Below are 23,555 nucleotides of genomic sequence, written 5' to 3' on the forward strand. Positions count from 1 at the left end.
AAATTAAAGCTGTTCAAGCCATTCTGCTTGTGCTTTGCAATAAAGGGTTTAGTTGCACAACTGCAAACTATTTTTACGTGACTTCTCTATCATGTTACACTGGGTGGAAGATATTTGTGAAATGAACAGTTATTCAATGTTTAATTTTATATTCATTGTTCATATGTTCACACAAAGCTTTATTTTTCATGGCATGTGATTAAAGTCTTCCACTGAATGTAAAAAATGCTAATTGCATATGTAAGGTTTTCTGTGATCCTTGTCTTCATGGTGTCTGTTTGTTCACAAATGTTAATATTAGTTATTTTTCCTCCCATGTCATGGTGGGAAACCACAATTATAAGACCAAAAGTTGTCATAACTGTTGCCACTGTTTTTGGACTCTGTAAGTCTAATTTTTACTTACTTGTAAGTGGTTGTTGTTCTCAGGCATTCAGAATGCACAGAGGGAATATCAGTAGGATTTGCAGCTCATTCTAGCATCCAGTTGAACTCTGGTTTGCAGCTAGCACCTTCTGAATTTTGTCAGCCTAAAGCCGACTTTGAAATGGAAAGCATGATTAAAATACAGGCAAATGAAAGCAGAGGCTATAAAGGAGCACCTTGGACAAGGTTAGGAATATCTGTCATTGCCTGTGCTACATAGGACAATCAGTCTTGTATCAAACTATACTTGCACATTTCAAAATCGGCATTTACTGAAAGTTTACAAATTCCTAGTGAAGTTTCTTTTGATTGAAAACACGCATTGAAGTCTAATAAAGGGACGAGGATGATGACAGCATACTTGCTGTATAACCTCTCTGCAATCATATCATCTGGAAAGTGGACACGAGCTCTATGTTCCTGAAGGCTGTGGAACTGCTCTCATGCTTTGAATTAAATGCCAGAGAGTTGCCTTATTAGTTAGGACAAAGGGTTGCTAGTTAACCTATCTCTGCATTGCATTCTTACCTCATCAAAATTAAGTGTCCACCAAAAGCAGACAAGCAAATGTACTTGAATCCTCTTCTGAAAGGTCCAAGCACTGGAAGCTGTTAGTCAGAAGCCTTAGTAGAAATTGCTAAGAAACAAATACATGGCAGCAGATTTAGCAATAAAATGTCCTATAGTCATGGAGCATCAGCAGCTGTGCTGCAATGTAATAAGGCCAAAAATGATGGTAGATTGTTGGACAAAGTGATGGCAAAATTTCAAGAGAACTTTCATCTGTATATATAATGGAATGTTACTTTGGAAAGATGTTGTAAGAAATTAATATGTGAGCTAATTGGTGTTCTTTCACCTCTAAGAAGTGATAAGGCTGAGTATGATGAATTGAGCAGTAGGCATATGGAACAAGTGCTGTGTGTGATCAGAAGATTGAAATCAGAAGAGTAATGAGACTTAACTGAGATGGGATTTAGGAGTTCTGATAAAAACTGAAAGAAAAAATAGAGAATCTTAAAGCTTGTGTAACCTAGTGACAAATAAATAGTTTGGGTTTTTATAAATATGCTTCAGCAAGAAATAGGATGATTCTTCTTTAAAAGTTGCTGGAAGTGAAAGGTCAACAGAAGTTGCTCACATTTCTCTAAGCATAAAGACTTTGTTTCTGAAGTTACTGCACTTGTCTATATCTGTGCAGAGGATGTGGAAGAGAAGAAATGCTAATGAGAGCTACAGATCAGAAATGCCAGTGGTTTAGGTAGAGCTGTACAAAGGTAAACCAGCCTGCCCAGATAGGAATAGAAGCCTTTTTTGAAGGTGGATATCCAAAAGTAATGGTCTGGAGACAGGGAAGACTATGAGCAAGAAAAGGACTGATCCCAGGAGATGCAGTGATGGGTTTACTTGCCCTTCATCTGCTCCAATTAAATGGGAAGTTTTGCCCTTTGTTCACAGACCACCACTGACTCATCACTGAACTGTTGCCCAGCATGTGGCACAGGGACATGTCTGTGAATCACAGGTCACTCGCTCTGCGATTCCAGATGTGTTAGGAGATAATGGCCCACAATTCCTGAGTGATGCCTTCAGCAATTAATTTGAATTTATCATTTCACGCCCACAACTTCAGTTCCTTACCACTTGCAGCCATTCTGTTCAGCAGATGAGTCAGTGGAAGAATGCCTGGTGAAGTTACCTGGTAGCAAAGAACTTTATTGGGGTAAAAAAAAACCCCAGGCTTGAAACCTGCCTTTTTGGAGGATTGCCTCTCCTCAGCCTTCCTAACTCATCTGTGATCAACGGGGGCTTTATCCTTGAACCACATCAGTGTGAAACAGAGGAGGCTGCTTGAAGAAAGCGTTCTCCAAGGGCTTTATTTTCCTTAAAATAATCTTGCCTCTGGAAAAACCTGTGTTGCCTAAATGCTCGTTTCCTGAGCAGGCTGCAGAGCTGGCTGTTTGAGCAGCCCCTGGGATATAAGTAAAGCAGATAAGAAGGTGCTTTTAGATTTGTTTGGGGTTTTTTGTTTGCTTTATGGCAAAATGTATCAAAAGTTTTGGTTGCTTGGCTAGCTTGTCAGAATTTTTGATGATGGGTGGGAGAAAGAAGTCACAGCAGTGTAATTTGATGCTTATTTTCTACTGTTTTTTGAATAATTTTTTGGCTTTTTAGGACTACTATTGACAGGAGTCAAACATGCTCTTCTAGCTGCTGACATTGAAATGTGTAAAGGGCTGCAGGTACAGGCTCTGCTCAGGTGGTGGCCCATTCTTTAGGGAAAGGAAGAGCTGTTAAAGGAGGACGAAGATATTACGTTATCAGAAAGGCACTGAGTCTCACAGATAGCAGTGATTGATAGATGGTCCCCAGTAAAGAGAATCGCTCTGTTCTTTGTCAGAGATGTGCAGGTTGTCTGAACCTAAAAAATGTTGTAGCCTGTGTCCTCAGTGTCTGCAGATGTGTTCTGCTAATTGACAGGTTGATGTTACTCAAATCAGTATTGATAGTATAATATTGCATTTGTATTTGTAGAGTAACGAATAAGGCCCTTCTGACAAGAGGTCTCGAAAAGGAACATAATCTATAGTATTTTATAAAGATTTAATTTACTATAAGCCTTGAAGATCTGTAGTGGGTGAGAGCTTGTTATTTGTGCATCACTCTTCTATACCTCTAAGGGGAATTTGAGAATACTTGTTATACAATAAACATGGTAATAGATATTTCATGGAAAAGATTTTTGAATCTGCTCTGGCAGCTTGAAGTTCTGATTATTTTTTATCTGGGTAGCAGAGTCCTAGGTAAGATTGCTGCTCTTGAGCTGTTGTGATTTTCCTACAATCATTGTTTCCCTGTCCATAGATATTGGTAATACTTCTAGGTATCAAAATGTAAGGTTTTGAGAAATATCCAAGCAGTTTCATCATAACCAGTTGTGAGATTTAGCTGGCAACTGTTGTTTCTTTGCTTATTTTTTTCTTCTGAAGTGACAGATAACAGGAACAGTGAAACCCTCTGCAATGTTTCCTTTTCCCTTTTTGCAGACTTTCTCCATTCCCTACACCTAAGTGCTTATGACAGACTTTTATTTTATGCTTTATATTAAAGAGTGATTTATGATTAAATGTTAATGAAATAGAATTTTCACCATGCTTTCATTATATTCTACTAGTTTGAACATTTTTCAAAGCAGCACACCAAAACCCACTGTTTTCTATGAATAAATAATAAAAAGCTTGTCTGTACATTATCATTCATGCATTCTCTAGTTGCCCCATTGGTAATTTGTCTGCCAGCATAAAGTGGGCACTTCACATTAAACAGACCTTAACTAAAGCTAAAATTAATGTTATGATTCTGTGTAGTTCTTTTTCCCAAATCTATAAAATGAAACCAGTTGTACAGAAATCCTCACTGAATCTAGTCACACACAAAAAAAACTCTTGATGTGCTACAAGTAAAGGATTTTAAGTGCCTTCTGCATCGTTGCCCAAAATGTTCCAGAGGAGCCCTATCAGCATTTGGGAGCTGTGCTTATAAACACAAGTCTGAAAGGGTGCTATGTTGCAATACAAGGTGTAAGTGAAATTGAAACTAAAAAGCTTAGCAAGGTATTTATTTTTAAAGAATGAAAAATGGAAAGGGAGAGGTAGGTGGCATCTGATAGGGAGGAGAATTAACTATTTAACTAAGGTGCTGAAAACAAAAATTAACAGAACTGTTATCAAAAAAAAAGGGGGGGAACAGTGTCAAATCTTTCTGTTCTTGTAAACTAAATCCACATAAAAGTAGCCCTGATTCTCTTCAAAGTCCAGGGGAGCTGCAGGGAGGAGAGGTACCCTGGGAGATGAGCTCTCCCAGGAGCTTGTTGCAGAGGACCAGAAAAGTGGATAAACAGCCTTGAGAGCACAGTTCACTCCCTACTAACTCCTGACTCCAACAGGGAGCAGAGCCTCCTTTCCACAGAATGCAAAATGTGAAGGAAACATACTGCTGCTGCAGGCATCCTTCACATTTTTACTGTGTTGTACCTGTTTATAAGGTTTTAAAACAACAGTTGTAAATTACCCTAAACTGTGAAAGTTAATTTTGAAAATGGCCTCATGTGGTTTTTATAAACCTTGCTTTAAAGGTGTATACGTGTCGGGAGCTACCTCTTGGGAGTAAGCTGACTGACATAATGGAGTAAGATAGCTTTTAGGGGAGGGAATTTGGTAAGCTGAGGTAAAAAAAACATGTTGCTTGTAGAAAAAGATTTTTTTTTTTTACCTCACATTGCAAAATGATGGGCTTTTTACCACCCCATCTTCAGAAAAGAAATGTTCAGAAAATAAATACTAGATTGCACACACTGTAGCATAAGGACAGATTCGACATTTGTTGGTGTCCTAGGAAAGCAGGCAAAGCATCACAAAGTTTGGAACTTTACAGCAGCATTCAGGATCAGGTTGGAATTTATACCTTCACACAGATAAAATCCCTGTGAAATTATCAGGGTCTGGCTGAAGTGGTGGAAATTTTGCTTTGGAATAGGGTCTGTGCATTTGAACTGGCATGCAGACCATGTATATATGGAGGCTGGCTATGCTATAGAAATCTGTGAAGAATACTTATCATCTTATCTAATTTATACAACCCAATTAATCTCTCTTCTATTCCAAGTTCTGATTCTTTATATTGGTTTTTACAACTTCTCTCATCTTAGTTGATTTTCTTCCCAGTTTTCTCACCTTCCGTGTCTTACAGGCTTCACTGACTGATATTCCTGATATTCCCTGCAATTGTCTTTCTTGTTTTGCCATCACTATATAAGAAGAGATATGAAAAAATTACCGGACCATTGAAAATATCTATCCTGACTCAAAGATTTTCAAAAGAAAATTTTGTGGTTTGGACTTCATTACATAAGTCTGTTGCTATAAGCAGTAGTACTGTAATTAAGAATGAGTTAGGAATCTTACCTTAGAAGACAAGTAAGGTAACAGCTGTATTTAGGTGTGGGGATAATCCAGCAGTTTCAGCTTGTTTACTCACATGTTTGAACACAAGGTAAAGGTGACTTGTGTTTCTCTGTTGAGGTGGTAAAGCCCCAGCTGTTTTTCTCAGGTATTTAGAAGAACCTACCAATACACAATAAAAGGAGCAGAAGTGCAGTAAAACCACTGTAAATTCTGTTGAAGAGGAAGTCAGTCCAAAAGAATTGGTAGAATCAGGAAAAATCTATTTTAAATAATGATGTAAATACCAAGAAAGCCTCTTGTATATAATGGAAACAGAAAAGGTGACTTCTTATCCATTTCCTCGGGGTTTTTTGGGTTTGGGTTGTTTGGTTTGTTTTTTGTTTGTTTGTTTGTTTGTTTTCATTTCTTGGGTTTAATAAACAAGTAAGCTACAGATCTAGATAATTTTTAGGAGATGAACTGCATGACTAATGTCAGAAATTATTCCATTCCCTATAAGGGCGGGAAGCTCCTTGCCCTATGTAGTTCAATTAATAATGAACATTAATGAATTACACTGTTTATTGCATTTTTTATCTTGTGTGTCCAGCGCTTGAGCAGACAGGTGGAAATGGTTTAGCTGTATTTTACTGACAGATTTCTCTGGGCATACAGTGTGGCTGTTTTGAAGTTACAATTAGAGAAGTGAATTGTTTTTCTGTAGCACACCCTCTGCTATTTTCATGTGTGATCTAATAACAGATGAGCATTATTTACCTGCATTCCTGGAATGGCAGATCATGTTTCTTTGCCCAAGGATGTTAAGTGAAATAAGCATTTCAGCAGTGAGCCCATTTGCTTAGGGAGGTTGGTGTTTAGACAAGGAGGTTATGGCAGGATACAGAGCAGTCTGTAGGAAAAATACTGTGGATATAACTATTCTGGAAGGAGAACTAAATTGAAATGGGGACACTACTGTTAATTCAAGTGTAATTACATTTCTTTGTTGTTAAAAATTAAATCCTGGGCAAGAGGAAAGTTTGAGCCTGAAACTGTGTTTTGAAGCAAATTTGAGCTGATGCCTTTCCAAAACCTTTGGAGATTGCCAGAATGTAGTCTTCAGGAGGTGGTTGCCTGCTTAACACATTTATGTTCTTTTATTGTTTAACTTTTCTGTAGGTTTATCAGCCTCTTTCATCATGCAGGTTATTTATAAAATATCAAACTACAAAGTTTTGCTTCTCTCCTGCTGTTCTCTCCACTAAACTGCAGCTTGAGGGAGGGATTCACCTTCATGTTCTTCCATGTGCAACCTCTGGGTCAGCCTTTTCCTGTCTTTGGGGCTGGCATCTGAATCTGCACGAAAATCTTTACGGTGCATCACTACCTGTCACTGCTGAGCTCAGCCTTGGCCAGGGATGGCTCCTTCTTGGAGCTGGCTGGCACTGGTTCCATCAGTCATAAGGGAAGCTTCTGGCAGCTTCTCCCAGAAGCCACCCCTGTTGCCTCTCCCACTTCCAAACCTTGCCACAAAACCCAATACATCCCTTTTTTGCTCTTTTCCATCAGTGTGATACAGCTATTTTGGATACCAGTGGTTCATATTAACATTCAGAAATGACTGTGTTAGCTTGTGCTGCATTTCAGACAAATGAAGCTTTAGTATCTCAGCCCAGGCTCTGAATGTGTGTTGTCTTTATTGTATTTGTGGCATTTATTGTTATTTCACTACAAATATTCACAATTTTGGTTTTTGTAGTTCTGTATTTACCCTGAAAAGTTATAGAATTGGGTTAAGAATTAAAAAGCTTTCAAAGCATCCTTGTCCTGAAGCAACTCTGCCAGGCATGAATAACAAATGGATTGTTTTTCAGTCAAAGTGAATCAGCTGACATGAGCTTCTGTAGGGTTATATTTCTCCCATCAAGATATACAAGAATTTAGGTTACCTTGAATCAGTGATTATAGGTGGAATTGATCTCTGAAATTATAGATCATGTTGAGCCTTGTGAGAGGATCAAAATGTAAGGGATTCTGTGTTAGAGAAGACAAATTTTGTCTTGTGTTTTGTGCACGTTTAGCATGACACTGGGTTGATTAGATGATTTCCTGAAGCCACAGTTTAGTTCTTCAGAGTGTGACTATACAATTTTTTTAAAAAATAAAGTGTGCAGTAAGAAGCTGTACTGGTATTTATGGTTACTGATTCACAAAAACTCCAGGCTTTGTAGAGGTGGATATTTAAAGAAGGTATCACTCAATTGAACAGATTCCAAGGAAATACTTCCGAAATGAAATAGTTTCATTTTTTAATTTTTTTTAAATTTCTCTTCTATGTTAGTGAAGGATGAATATGTGTATAATGTTATTATTGTCATGTCTGTTTTAATTAAAGCCTGAACAATCACAGGGTTAAAGCTTTTGTACTAAATACTTCTACTAGAAATTGTACTGTGGCATAATGAACCATCACTTTTCTTTTTCAACATCTCGTTACTTTCAGTATAAATCTTCTGGAAGGACCATAAATTAATACGTGGCCTTAAGTAGTTTTTCTTCTTCCCCAATGTGACAATTTAAGGGATAATAGGATTTTTTTTTTTTTAACTTTCTTAAAAAAACCCCACTCACTTTAGAAGTGAAAGACTTTGCTTTTTGCTTCTGATAATTAGAGTCCCAAATTTGCTCAGATTTAGACTAATCTGAACTTCCTATTAGATGTCTTTCACATTGTTCTCTGCATGTCTTCACTTTCTTATGTCTCTTTCATCAATGCAGTGTCTTATTCCTACCCAGTAGCTGAAGGAGCTCCAGTGGAGGCTCTTTCAGAAGTCTGGCCTTATATTTTTTGTTAATTTCTCTCTTTAACATCTGGCAAGTGTGACATTTTAAAGTTCAGTGTTTCCACTGGGGTGTTGAGCATTCCCTTAGATATTTTCCTGCAAATTTATTATTTTTCATCAGCAGGAAGCCCACAAGTGCTGGGAGGTAAGTGCTGATCTTCAGCCTGCTTAGCTTGGCATGAAGCCCATGTGCCAAAGTTTTAGTGTGTGCCCTGATGGAGTCTCATTGCTGTGGTGACTGGGATAGCTGCTCCCAGGACTTCCCTGCTGGGAGGCTTGCAAACAAGCCAGGAAACCAGTGAGGAAAACTGAGAGACGGGAGGAAAACACATAGCAACTTGATCCCATGGCTTTGGCATTTGTTGTGTGAAAGGGTCCTATGGTAGCGTTGGTGATGATGCCCTGATATTCATCTTGAATACCTCTAAGATTCTCTGTGTTATTAAACCAATGGTGGTGATGTTTGCTAATGGCACCACTAAGGGAAGGTCACGAGACACCTTTGGAGCCCTCTGGCAGAAGTGTTTCAGGATCCTGGGCTGTGATTTCCAAAAGAGCGTGGTAACAGAGAACATCAGGAGGTCTCAGGAGAAATTAGACAAGATAATGTGATTGCTGAAAAATTAACACAAGTTGCAGCTGTATGATAAAAGCTTTAAAAAGTTTTTTCAAACCGTATAAAGTAAACAGAAAAACTAAAAGCGACTCCCCAGGCAGGACTAAAATAGATGCATTGTATCTGCTGAGGCTTAGTACTGTGGTATTCAGCATAATTTGAAATTTGAGGGTTGCTTTAAAATTTATAGTAGTTTCTAAATATTCTTGAAAACATGCTTCATTCTGTTTCCTGAAAGTGCAAAAGTTCCGCTAAGTACGGTAGGTTTCCTTGTTTTCATGTGTTAATTCTCGTATTCTAAAAGCGTGCAAATGGCATTTGTCTTTGGATTTACAAAAACTCCAGATATTCAGAGTTTGAATTATTTAAACTCCCACAACACATGCACTTTTGCTTTTCAAGCTTGAGTTATAATTTAATTAAAAACTTCTGGTGCATCGCTAGCTATTTAAATATTAAAATGTTCCATGGATCACTTTCGATTATCTACCGTCATGAAATTCCTGAAGATGTCAGATTTTTAAGATTCCCAAAGTTGCACTTGGAATTGTCTGTTGATGCAAAGGGGACTGTGATAATTACATACATCCATTAGTATCAGCAGAGGAGATAAACTTTGGGGAGGCTTAATGGGCATGTCTCAGTGACAGCTAGCAAAGAACATTTGGCATGATTAAGGATAGATTTGAATGCACTTGAAAATATACTCTCATTATGGACGCCCAGTGGAAGTTGCACTACAAATGTTAAATTCCCCAGAAGAAGAGTTGTGTGGCAGGGAAGCTTTGAAATCCACTGTGGCCATCATCCAAATTACTCTCTTCTCTTTGTGTCTTTCCGCTGTCAGATTCACTTTGTGATGCCCAACTTGGCTCCCTGCATCTTTGAAAAGAGACAACCTGTTGGTTTCTGTGTTTCAGATTGTCCGAAGATACATCAAGGACTGGCTTGAAAGGAAGAAGCCTCCATTTGGTGCTATCAGCAGCTGTGTGCTCCTGATGATCATATACACAACGTTCTGCGATACTTTTGCCAATCCAAACATTGACCTGGATAAATTTAGCTTGATTATAGTTGTGTTCATAAGTAAGTTCAGCCCTAAAGTGACTCTTTTTTTTTGTGTTTCAGGTCTGTAATGAGCTACGTGTATTTGGGGAGCTGGGGGCATGGTGTTAGAGCTTCTAAAGCATTTAGTAAATCAGATTGCCAAACATCTTAGGAGCTGGATGCATTTAGGGGGTCAAATAAGCATTTAGAGAGGGATGAGTCCTGCTGTTTAGGTGCACCTGAGGTTGCTCAGTGCTCCTTCCTTTCTGAAAGGGCATAGTGGTATTTTACAAGCATTTATTGGCATTCTGGTTTTGGCTTCTTTGTTATTGAACAGCCGTAAAATACACAGATGTCACGTTCCAAACGGCAAGGAAAGATTTGGGGTTGAGCTGTTATTCAGAAGCACTCTTAGAATTTTTAAACTGTTCTTCCTTAGCATATTATAAACCTAGAAACTAGCTGGGAGTTTGAACGTGTTGATCTGTTTCTGTGGTTGAGCACATTTCTTAGAGTTTCTTTTAGAAGCACTCAAGTCATTCAGCCGTAAATAACATCCACGTGAGAATAGGCTGCTGGTATCCTTGCCATCAGCTGGAAACATTCTTGCAGATCACTCCCTCCCAGGAAAGGCAGTGCTGTACTGGCACTGTCTCCTCTCCCAGCAGGGAATTCCCATCTTGCTTCAGACTGTCCACATTCAGGAGTTTCAATTTGCATGGAGGGGAGGTAACTACAGTATACTTCAGTATAAATCACACCTCAGACTCTAAAACTGTTAGATTTCAAGAAATCGGTCCATCACCTACTTTGAGGTGTGTGTCTGCATGTGCTTCTGTCTAATAAAAATAATGTATCTTCTACAAATCTGACCTCTGCTGAAGCCAGTAGGAAATTTGTCTCTGCTCTTTGTGCATCAGACCTTAATTCTGTCCCATTTGTGGCATTTTTTTTTGATTATGAAACATTATACCTGTGTGAAGTAATACATGGAATTATAAATATAAAAATGTTTTATTCTGAAAGCAAGAAGTAGGAAGTGATGCTATGGAGCTTTTTTCAAAATGCAATGAACTTGCACTGGCACCCAAGAAGGACTTTGCACTTAAATCAGTGCAGAGTTTTCAGCAAAAAAGGATGGTACAGAGATCTTCAACTCAGACTTAACATGCAGAGAAACTCTGAATGAAGTAATTTTATGTTACTCTGCTGACCACTACTCTGAAAAAACCAGAAAGTTTCTTTTTTATTTAAAAAAATACATGTCTGTCCTAGAGCAGTTGATGTACAGTGTTTGCTTCTGTTGCCTTGCTTGGCCTTTATTTCTCTTCAAGACAACTCTGTACTTGTGCCATGTAGAATGAAATGTACCATTTGCTGTGGAATACACTGAAAATCATATCTACGTGTTCATTGCCAGTCTGCATAACTGGAATTTCTTAGTAAGAACATTAACATAAGCACTGGAACTGCTTGGAGCATATTAGACAATTGGAAGGGTTTTTTTTTTTCCGGAATATTTATAAAACCAAGAACCAAGGAAGTTTTGGAGATGGGTATGCACATTGTATTCTAGAAAAAGGTTCTGTATCACCATTGGATGTGTTGGCTGGATGTGTGCATTCTGTTACACCAGGAAGTGAAATTAGCACGAGGACTTTGAGATGAAACTGAATTTGTTATTCTGCTGATTAATGTTTTTATGTAATTTTTATGCTAATATTCTAGTCACGGCAAAATGTTCACAAGGAATAATTGGTATCAACACATGTTTATTGCTTTACAGAATTATGTGTAATAAACCAAGGGATTGTTTTTTTTCTGTGCATATTAAATTAATGTACTTAGTTGGAGAAAAGTTGTAATTCAGGAACATTGGATTGCTCCCTTTGTTCATGAAGGAGGAATTAAGTGCCTGCTGAGGTGACATTTATACATTCTAGAAAATGTATGTAGAAGAATAGAAAATGTCACTGGTAATAGCTAATATCCCTGCCATATTTCCCAGTTGTAAACTGGGGTCAAAATCAAACACATTGCCTTGAATTGCAGTGCCCTATGAGGCACGTCAGCCTTACTGCACTCACAAGTTTTGCAAGGAATAGGGAGAGGACCCACCCCAGGTTCTGCTGCAAGTAAAAGCCTTTCCCCCAAAGCCCACAAACTCAGAAAAGGCTTGTGCAGGTCACAGGGTCTCTCTTCCAGCCTTGTGGGGAGTCCCCATGTTCTGGGGTGATCTCAGTGTTTGTAGCTACTCATGGAAGCCACTGGCTTCTCCTTGTATCTCTACAGTCCAACAGTGGGCTCTGTGCCCTCCAGAGCCCCTGTGGGTGTCAGCACAACTGGCAGAGAGAAGAGCTCCCCTTGGGATGCTCACAACTACCTGCACTTACAGAGCTGACTGAGCTTGAAGGAAATGTCTGACACACACTGCCCAGCCCAGGAATTAGCCTTAGTCTCAGAGAGAATTCAACCATCTATGATAATCTTCTCTTCCTCTCCCCATGAATGATCATGATTAACATACCCAGGGCTGAGAATATTTATTTGGATCATCCTTAGACACCGTGCTTTCTCCTATAGAACAGCAACTCTAAATGCCCAGCAACCAGGGCATGTCTGACAGGTTTTATGTCGTCAACCCAAAAAGCAAAACTTGTGCAAAGACATGTGCAACATATGCACTATTTCCTGCCATTCATTGTGTGAAGAAATACTTGATTCAGAGGAGTTCCCCCAGGAAGAACTTGTGCAGCCATAACATTAATTCTAGCTTCCCTGGATACAATGATCTGTATTGTTCTTCCAGGCAGACTTTAAAGGTTGTCTGTCAGTGGATTTCTTTGGATAGACTTGGTCCAGCCTCGTTTCTGACCTGTAGTATGGCAACAAAAGGCATGGACACGGTAATTACAATTGTGTTCTAATTTTAGTTTGTTTCTCTTTCAGTATTTTCTGTTCAGATGAGCTTCATGTTTTTGACTTTCCTCTTCTCCACAAGGTAATTGAATGTGCTGAATCACAACATTTCTTTTGTGTGGTATCTTTGTTTTGGGTGACAAAGTTTTTGCAATTGTGTAAAGGCAGGTTTCTGAATAGGGTGACCTCATTTTGGTTATTTCATATTGTCCTTGCTGCATTTTCTCTGTTAGAGTTTCATAGGCTAAGAGAGCAGGACCTGAATTCTGTCCTTTCTTGTGTGTTAATTACAGAGTTGTTAAATCTCAATCAATCACTGCTATACCTCATCCACTGAAAAAAATGGATTTGCACAGATGTCACTGAAGGTATAATTTGCCCTGCAGACATGCTGATGACATATGAGAGAGAGAACTCAGTTTGACTTTTTACATCTCAAGATACATTTGCTGGGCTGGCAATACACTCCTCTCTGAATATGTCAAATTTGCTACATTTATATGGTGATTCTTAACAGTTGTCCTGAACTAATGTTTAGTAGAGCTTTTTTTTTATCTTTTTTTGAAAATATAAACCAGGAAAGACAGTTGTACATTTCCTTCTCAAAAACTAGTACTGTGAGAATGGTGTTAGCCAGTGACTCAGGGCATCATTGGTGCTGGTTGGAGTAGCCTAAGTTGTCCTCTCACTCAGGCTTACTGAAGTATTTGTTTTAGCAGGGCTCTGCTGAAAGGGGAGTGCCACAGTACAGCAGACTCCAGGCATATGCTTTATATAAATTATACAGTATCCATAAGGGAGAATCACAAAGAAGGGTACAGTGTCTTAGAGCTACTTAGGCTTTTTTTAGTGCCACAAGAAAATTTCTCTGTGACAAGATCATATCCTGGCCTTAAAAGGGATTTTTAAATAACTTCTGAACTGCTAGACCTAACCTGGGGGGAAGATATGGCCCAACTGTGAAATCTGAAATGCCTTAAGCAGTAACCAACTCAGTATGGTGAATATTTAGAATCTCATAGAATTACTCCTAATTTGGATACAAGGATGATCAATTGGCCAGTCATATCTCTCTCTCTCTATATATATATATATGTCATTTTCCCACTCCTCCTGGCCTTAGTTCTAATGTTTAAACTCTTAGATGTAGTTTGTCTCTGAAGTGGAAGCTAACTCCTTTGTGCAGACTCAATATATTGTCCAAACTGAGCATTTTGTTACTGCTCCCTACTAGAAAAAGAAATCATAGGTCATTCCCTTATCTTTTGTGGAGGCAAGTGGCTGCTGCTGTGATATTTTTGCATGTTTGACAAAATAAACTTGGCTGTAATAAAGTTGTGTCCTACACACCAAGTCTTCAAAATTCCTGTCCTTCACATGGGAGTGTATTTATTAGAAAACTTGCCACAACATAGAAAGAATTCTGCTAAAAAAAAATAAACACTACTGTTCATTTTTGAGTGGAATTATTTCTATCACTAGACTGATCAAAGTGATGTGAACGTGTATATGGATCCTCAAAGTAATAAATTTGATAGACACTGTTTTAAGAAGGTTTTACTATCAGAGGTTATTAAAACTCTTTTGTTTTGCAGGAATAACTCTACTTTCACACCAGCAGACACAGTGGCTATAGTTTTTTGTTCCACACATAAATCTCTCACCCTGGGTAAGTCAGGAGATAAGCTTGTGAGCAAAACAATAACATTCATGCCTTGCTGTGTTAAAAAAAAAATGGTTTAGCTGCTGTTTTTTCTGCTTAAATGGTTTTGGGTTTAGTGTGATAAGTACTGATACCAGTATGATACTAATAGTAGGATAATATTCTTGCAGAGATGAAATGAATGCTTCCTACAGGGCAGAGAGCACAATCTTCTCAGCTGAGGTTTTAGTGGTTGTAGAGTAAGAACACCTGATTTGTGAAAAGCTGTATTTTTCTTTCTGTTGTTATTCTATTGTTCTGTCCTGTTCTTATTCTTTTCTGTTGCTTAATCCAACGCTGATAAAATTTCAGGTTTGTTTCTGAAGAGATTGCAAGGTGTCTTCTTGCCCAGATTGACATTAAAACCTTGCATCTAAAAGCTGGGATGCAAAAGTGAAAATCAAAGGATGTCGTTTATTCAGAAATCACAGACAATATTCTTTTGCTTAACATGAGCAAAATGCATGTGTTGAAGTCAGCAGATACTCTGGATAGCTTTATTTCTTGGAATTTATTTATCAAAATATCATAGAGGTATTTGTCACTTATGACCCTATAGTAATAGAATGTTCTGGTGAGTATTCACAAAATACTGTTAAATCAGAAATACTTACAGCCACTTGCTACTGGTTCATCCATTATGTTCAGACAGGGACACAACTGGACTGTTTTCAGATTATAAAAACAGATGTCTGGTAAAGCATATATGACTGAATATCTGAGTCTTTCCAAGAGTGTATCTGTGAAAGAGGAACATAGCTAGTGTCAATAACAAAGGTAAGAACTCAGCCTGAAACAGGGAAGGAACAAGAACTTAGATGTTTTCCAAGTCGGTTTGATAGAGCAAAACTCACCTCAGGTTTCTTTGCTTGAGCCAGGCTGGTGCTGCAGAACTGTTAGCAAGTGTCTTTGAAATCTGTGGAAGTGGAGGAGTTCCTGGAAGACAAGGAAAAATCAAACAAAATGTCTCTTTTTACAGTGGAAATGAGGAGGGGATGAGGAATTATAGATCAGTGAGTTTTAACTTCATTTTGTAGAAAGCTACTGAACCAAGTCATTAAATAAATTATTTTAACACTGTAGGAAGAACAAGGAAATGAGTAACAGCCCCATAGCTTTGTCAAATACATAGCATATTAAATTAACCTACCTTCCTTTAATACAGGGTCCTGTGGGTTGCAGACAAGTAGCAAAAGTTGTGTGGCTTGAGAATGTTTTGGCTTTTGATATTTGCACAGTGTTTTGGGCTCCACAATTCAAAAATTATGTGGACTAACTGGAAAGAGATCAGAAGAGAGTACCATGAATGATCATAGACCTCAAAAACACGACCCCAGAAGTAGATTGAAGCTGTTGGGACTGTTGAGAGAAGATAACTGAAATACTGCAGTGATCTTCAAATGCATAAAAGGTTGATGCAAAGAAGGAAGAAAGTAACTCTGTCACTGTGGACTTTGTAAAGGGAAGGACTTTGTTACAGTGATGATGATTTAAGCTAACAATCAGGGAAACCTGTCTGGTGTAAAACAGTTCAGCTTTGGAATATGTTGCCTATTGATGTCTTCAATCTCCTATCATTGTAGACAAGCCTCAGACGGGAATTAAATAGCTGGAGTTGATCCTGCCTTGGAGCAGAACATAGATTAAATGACATTGGTCTTCTCCAGCCAAATGTTCTATGAAATTGAGCTTGGACTAATAAATGAGCATGTATTAAGGACAGTTGCACTTGTATTTGTAGAAAAAGTCACAGCACACTGCTGTGTTTGCTGTTTGGAGATGTGTATGAACTTAGGGCACAACTGGGATACTACAGAGGAAAAGCTGGAGAAGCTGGTTGTGTTTAACAGCACAAATATGCAAGTTTCCCCTTCTCTCCCCGGTGAGAATAGTTTTATATATTCTCAGTTGAATATTTCTGCCAGCTTGCCATGACACCAAGAAAATAAGCACAAAACCTTTTTAAATATTTAAGTCCTAAAGGGGCCTGCCATCACCCCCCAAAAAATGAAGACTGTTCATTTCTCTTACTCTCTCTACCAAGCATCCTTATGCAGCCTGTCGTGACCTGACTGTGCACACAGCTGAGTCAGTTCACTTTTCTTCTGCTACTACACTCTCAATTTTTTATTTTTTATTTTCTTTTTTTAGAAGAACTTAGTTTGAGGTTCCTAGCTCCCTTGACCTTTTGGCTCACATTTTCCCAATTCCAAGTTACTGCTCATATCAGCATAGCCTCATGAGCCAGCTTTTGTATTCTGCAGGTTTCTTTGCCTGAGTACACCAGAAAAAATATTTTGACTACCTTGAATTCAAGGACTCCTGCAGCTTCTCCTCAGCCATGAACACCTTTTTTTCCCTAGTCCAGATAATCCATGTCTAAGTGTGCAGGTTGAAGTGAAACAGGGAGATAGTGGAACGTGGTACTGTGGGACTGTTTCTCAGCGATGGACTGTTCTGTCAGCTTTGGGGCAGACTGCTTTCCAGTCATCCTGGCAGAGGGATGGGGAAATGCTTCTTTTGACAATCTCCTAGGAGCCTGTCCTTGGTAAGTCTGAAGTACCTGCTGCTCTTGTGTGTCCCCCTGCTCCATGGGTGTCCATGGTGCTTGCTGTGCATCAGATTCCAGCTGGCTGAGTTTGGGACCATTGATATTTTATTGTTTGGTGTTAGTACCATTTCCAGATAAAGTAGGGCTGTATAAAAACAAATCTGTATGAAAATAAGGAGTATTGGGTATTACAAAGCCAGGGTGTGATGAGGCATGCCCCTGAGCTGATGATGTAAACAGATATGTTAACCAGAGCAGGCGGCATTTTTTCCTTCACTGAAGGTGGGAGCAGAGTAGAACTAATTCCTTTTTAAGGATTAGTTGTTTCTGAATGACACTTAAATCTTTCCCTGTCCACCCTGGCCTTAGCAAAAACAAGACAAACACAGGCATTTTGGCTCTTATGTTTCTGCTGTTCTGGCACATTTCTGCTTGTCCATAGGTGTTTATTATAAGCCATGCAACGACAGATCTTCTGCTGGCGTATGGTGGAGAGAGCTTTTTCTTCTCCCTCTGTCACTGCAATGCCTGAAAGCACAAACACGGCTCACGCTCTCATTTCACATCCGTTGTGGGGCTCTGCTTTGTTTGTCTTCAGGATTCCAGTGGTAGTGTATAAATGACCCCCCAACACTTGTTCTTTCGCTTTGAAACTGATTTCTCTCAGCTTGGCAGGTGAAACTCTAAATAGGTATGTCTGGCCCATTCCCTGGGGAGCTGAGAATGGCACCAACTAAAGTGGGAGAAGAGCTGACAGCTTTAAAGCTTTAGAAGTGGTAATAGGAGAGGCATGAGAAGACTTTTGTAAGTCACTTTCTCCCACACCATATTATGAAACCAACTAATTCCCATGCAGTGCATGCTCATGAGGCCAACTGCCACTTCCACTGTTGCATCCATGAATAAGTGCCTGCTCTGCGCAGAGATGAGTGCTGTTCCCATATGCTGGGTTTTATTTTGTAGACAGAACAGTTGACACGCTTTTTGTCTCAAAGATCAGAGTGCAGGGCTTTGTTTGTGTAAGGACAAATTACACAGGGTAGGTGCCTTTGTGTTCCGTAGTTGGGAGCACAAGCCGGTACCTCTGCATAGAGGTGGGTGCTGCGGCAGGGCAGCACACATGCAGAAAAACCAGTGTTTATTTGCATTTCACCTAATGAGTGAAGCAGGGTATAAACTTGCAAGGAAGCCAAGATAAATATAGTATCCACAGTGGCCTCTGGCATTTTCACCCCCATGTTCCCTTTCTCTGCTTCTCCCTGCTCACATATATGCACGGGACATGTGAGCACACACATATGCAGACGTTTGATGCATGGCTTTTATTAGTGCATTTGCCATTGATTGATTAGTACTTAGTATTAGTACTTCTTCTATTGATTGATTGCAGATGAAGTGACTATTTGACCTTTAATTATGAGCCTTGCTATTGAAAATGACATTGAGCTATGGCTTCACATAATCCATCTGGAAAGCCCGACATGATGCCATTCCCTAGAGTTCATTCAGTGAGAAGAGGCCTCAAGGAAGTGCAAAGCTATCACTGTGGCTCATTTAAAAAAATACTGCAGGTGTTGCTTGCACTTACACAAAAGTTGCAGCTGAATGCAGAATGTTATTTTATTTTATTTAGTGAATTGCTGGCTGGAAGTTACAACTCTGAAAGGAAAATTCAGGATTGTAAAAAAATATAAATTTGCTTTAATTCTTGGTATTTACTATATAAAATTATTTTACCAGCAAAAATCAAAGTACTGTTACCTATTTTGGCTACCACAAGGGCAAATATTAATACTGGAGGTATGGCGAACAGCAGATTTGTAAAACAAAACAGCAGAAATAACCCTACCTAATAATAAGATCAGGGTATTGCTTATGATGGGGGATGTATTTTTCCTCATTTGGATTCAGCAATGTAGCAGTTCTCTGGCCATGAAGACCTTCAAGTAATACAAAGTTTCTAGCCTACCAAATACTTTCAGGCAATAGAGTTCATTCTAGAAATAAAAGCTGAAACACCAACTTTCTTTTACTTTAATTCAAATTTATTTTTTAAATACTCGGCTTCTTACTGCTCAAGTACTTGAGCAATGGCCTATAGTTGAACAATTCTTAAAAGCCTGATGTAGTGCACAAGTAGATTCAGAGGGGAATGTCTGTGGATCATCCAGGCTGTGGATTAATCAGCCCATGCCTTCCCTGAGCTCCCCAGCTGCACAGTGGGACAGAAGGCATCATGCTCACATATAGCTCCAATCTGCTCCCAGCTATCTATAGCTTTCTATCATGCTTTCTACAGATAACACCTTATAAGAATTTTCAGAATAAATAATGTATTGAAATGCTGTAGTAATCCATTGTAGACTCTTTGTAGTGTATGGTGATAATCACCTTTCTCCTTTAACTAGAAAAATGCTAAAATGTTCTGACTTATGCAGAGATAAAAGGTGGATGATTTTAAAAAGGAGAAATCTCTTAATCATTCTGTAATAGAAAGGTAAGATGGCAAAATCATGTGTGTTGCCCTAAGCGAGTATTCAGGCTATTCTCTGGTATTTTTGGAGTGTAGTAGTTTTTCTCTGCTCCTGGCAGAGAACTTCCCTCTAAGGCAGTTATTCATCAAGGTTCTCTTCCTTTCACATAAAGATACAGAAAATAATCCTGTTTAACTGCTCTCTGAAAGTTTTCAAGAGTAAGACTTTTGATGCTGTTTTTTTACCTTCAGAATTTTCTCATGAGTATTGGACAGATGTTACTACATCCTGTCATACTTCTTGGTGTTGGTAGTGCTTGAATTTGCATTTGTATATTTTACAGGCTTTTATTCTCATTCCTTCTCCAGGTGTCTGATAGGGTGATGGAAGTAAAAATGATCAGGCTACTCCTCTGCCTGGAACTGCTGGGTGCTGTCCATCAGGGCAGAAGGGAAGCTGATGGGATGAGAATGCTTCAAAGAATGAGTGTCTTCTAAAGGCTGTGTCTGGACCCCTCACTAGTGCCCAGAGAGTTAGGAACTCCCCCATTTCTGCTTCTGAGATCCCTCACGAATGGGCTTAGTGACTGCTAGAACCTTTTTAATTGATGCAGTAATTCTTTGGACCAAAATGAAATGTTTTTCTCATCACTTCAGTCTTTGCCCAGCATTTGCTTGGAGGGAACAGCAGGTTATTGTCTGGGCTTTTTCCTCAGTTCTGTGATTCTCCTCTCTGTATCTGGAAAATAAGAACCAAGCAATTTCTGTTATATGAGATGACAGTGGGGAGAACAGAAGCATCTTGATCTACTGCCCTTTGCTCATGTTAGCATCTTTCTTTTTCATCATCAGGTGTGTCCTAGCTTGGCAGTCTTCTAGAGCCAACATTTGGTTCTTACCCCCCACCAGTACTATCAGTCAGGTTATCACCAAGTAACTGTCATGTCTTCTGTCTCAGTAGACTCCCAAAAATTGCATATTTCCAGTACAACTGCAAAACCCTGTATTTCTGGATATATATATATATATATATGTATATATATATATATATATATTACAAGGTTTTATATAGATGTTTAACTATTTCAGAATATTAGCGAACTGAAATACAGACAGAAGATTTCTGTAACTGGGTGAGTGTTTCCTGCTTGCACACACCAATCCTCACCACCCCCAAGGTGAGATGCTATCTCACCCATGAAAGCATTTCTGCAATACTTACACCATCCCTTACATGGGGGGGATTGTCTTCACAGGAAGTCAAACTGACAGTTTTGGGTAGGCTGTGGTCACTGGAATCATCTGTGCCAGAGGTTCTTTCTTACTTTCTCTCGTTACTCATATGTGACTGGCCCCTGTTCGCCTCCTTCAGAGCTGAGCATCCCTGGGTCTGAACTTTGCAGAGAGAAATGTGCTGGCAGGCCAGTATGACAGAATAAATGGCATAATCCAGTGAGTTATGTGGCTTTTGGGCACAGAATACCTGGCTCTCCTTTGGTTTTTTTAACCACAAGTATCACAGTCTATTACATTTAATCTGTTGCAGTTTAGTAAATTTTGACCTCTGTGATTCCAAAAGGGGCAGTACTGCAGCAAATTAGGGAATCTCCTTTCCTTTCTGACCTGAAACATATGTTTCTTTGATTAGACCTAGAATGTGCGCAAGAAATTCTGTACCAGCTCCCAGGGCTTCCTTTTCATCTGTATAGGTTTTTTATTAATATTTAGAAAGTTTGCCTGCAGCAGTACTAAAATGTGCATCAGAGGACAACAGTTGTTTACTGTGTTTGAACTGAAGAATCTCACCCAGGAGATCTCATTCACTTGAAGTTTACATCTCTCAATCTCGACTTGCAGAAAGAGATCGATGAATAACAATTGTCATTTCAGAGTTGCACCTCTCCAATTATTTATTTGGTTGTGTGTCTTTCCAGGAGCACACGTAATTGGATCAGACACTAAAAACCAGATTGCAGGGTTTTAATGACAGCAAGCTCATACCTCTTTATAATGAAATAAAAAAAAGTAAACACACATATCCAACTGTAAAATGATAATGACACAGGAGCTCTCCCTCCCCACCTAAAACAGTTAATTTATCTACTTTAAGAGACTACATTATATTCAGCAGACAGCTGACAGGTTACCCTTGGGAAGATCCATGTTTGGACATGACTCAAGTTTTGTTTTTTCTACCTCAAGCTGGCAGAGGCTACAAGTGTCACCCATACGAAAGCTGGTGACTATTGAAGATGATGTTGAGTCTCCCTGAGAGAGTTGTATCTACATTTGCTGCTCTCAGTGCACCTTCTGGCAGCCAGTCTGAGCTGCTGACTCCAGACACTTCTAAAGCAGTGGGTGCAGAGATGCGAGAAATCAACAGCAGCAGCAAAATCTAAAAATCTCCTATTGCAGAATAGTTTGGGAGTCTGGAACAGGGATCCATCTCTAAAAGCTGCCATGACCACTGCAAGTGTATAACCCTGTCCACAGGGTTTCAGAACAGGAGATGTTATCCCATAGGATTTCAAGGTGTAGGGAGCTGCTTTTCTCAAAATGCTTTCTCAAATGGAGCAGTAAGGTTTTCTGGCCTCATTCTTTTCTTGGCTACAGAAATTAGATGAATAAAGGAAAAATTGTAGATTTTTCTGTAATGAAGAGTTTTCCTGGTTTACTATTTATAATGAATTTGTGTATCATGTTTTCCTTCACATCAAGGTTACAGGTTGAGAAAAGCTTTAAAAAAATCTGATGAAAAAATAGAATTAATCAGGTTGGAGCATAAACCTTTCCTGCCTGTGTTTACAAATATAATAAGAGCAACTATAAAACATGTTTTTAATGGTTTTTTTTTAAATAATATGTGTAGATAAATCTATATAATCAAAACTTGAATACTGTGAAATCTTAACCTCAGCTGGGTGTGGAAGGGCAGTAGTGTTCAAGAAAATAATGAAATTAATTAAATCTCAGCTTTGTGGGTTTAGGTTTGTCCAGAATTCCTTTCATTAGTAGGTTTCTCGTACTAAACTGCTAAAAAGGGTTTAAAATTCTATTAATTTTAGCTTTGTAGCTTCATTATTGATAGCAAATTTGTAATTCATTATCAATTTGCTGCCCATGCTTTGAGTAGGGTGTGTGTATAAAGAGTGAGCTGATATCCAAGCAATTAAAAAAGCACTGAAATGTGAATGTGGGCTTACAACGTTGCTACATCCACATTGTGGTACCAAATTAAGAATAAGTCACATGAAAAATGATTTATGGTGGTTCAAATCATTGCTGAATTCCCTGTTAACTAATTCCTACCACCATATTGTCAGCCAGGTGGAGGTGTTCTGGAGTCTCAGGCACCAGTCTTCAGTTGTTAGTGTTAAAAGTTTCATTGTTAGCAGTTGGTAAGATTGCCTATGGTGTTCATTAAACTTCATTTCCAATCTGAGTCCATCCATTGAAACCCCAGAAACAGACAAACAGTACTTTCTTTCTCTTCCTCCCTGCTTTTGCAGTTTTATTTCCTTAAAACTTTGAGAGTATGAAGATATGCTGTTCCTTGGTAACTGTACTCACATTGCACTTGAATTACTGATTTCTGTATGACTATAGAGGGGCATTTACCTGAAGAAAAAGAATGAACAAAAGCATTCAAAGCATATTAGGTTTTCTTCTTTTTTAAAATTCTTGTTGGAGTTACAGCAAAAGGAAAATCCTCTTTCTTATTAATTTCTCTTCCCCTTCCTCCTTTACTTAAATATTAGACCAGTCCAGTCTCTTATAGTATAAATTCTTGTATCCCAGCAGAACTGTATGGCCAGTATGTGGCCACATCACTGATTAAGGGCAGAGCCTTGCCCGTAATTCTAGTCCTGGCAAGAGGTAAATCATTTAATGTAATGCAAGGGGATTGTTCTTTCCCAAAGAGAGGGAAATATTTTTAAAGATTAAGGTCCACACCTCCAAACTGAGCGAGGACAGCCTCCATTTTGCAGTTTTCTCCTGCAGTCCTTCCAGAGTCTCCTAACATCACACAGTCCC

The 23,555-nt window shown here is 38.9% G+C and overlaps 1 protein-coding gene across 3 annotated transcripts in view; it reads left to right on the forward strand.

The window, feature by feature from the left end:
* SLC10A7 (solute carrier family 10 member 7) overlaps positions 1-23,555 on the forward strand; it is a 139,810-nt gene that overhangs the window by 103,135 nt on the left and 13,120 nt on the right. For all 3 annotated transcript variants that reach the window (XM_058838660.1, XM_058838658.1, XM_058838659.1), the window contains 3 exons: positions 9,749-9,914; positions 12,825-12,876; positions 14,390-14,463. In XM_058838660.1, coding sequence (XP_058694643.1) covers positions 9,749-9,914; positions 12,825-12,876; positions 14,390-14,463 — 292 coding nt within the window. The remainder of the gene's footprint in view (positions 1-9,748; positions 9,915-12,824; positions 12,877-14,389; positions 14,464-23,555) is intronic.

This window comes from Poecile atricapillus, chromosome 4, assembly GCF_030490865.1.
Source record: "Poecile atricapillus isolate bPoeAtr1 chromosome 4, bPoeAtr1.hap1, whole genome shotgun sequence".
Lineage (NCBI taxonomy): Eukaryota > Metazoa > Chordata > Aves > Passeriformes > Paridae > Poecile > Poecile atricapillus.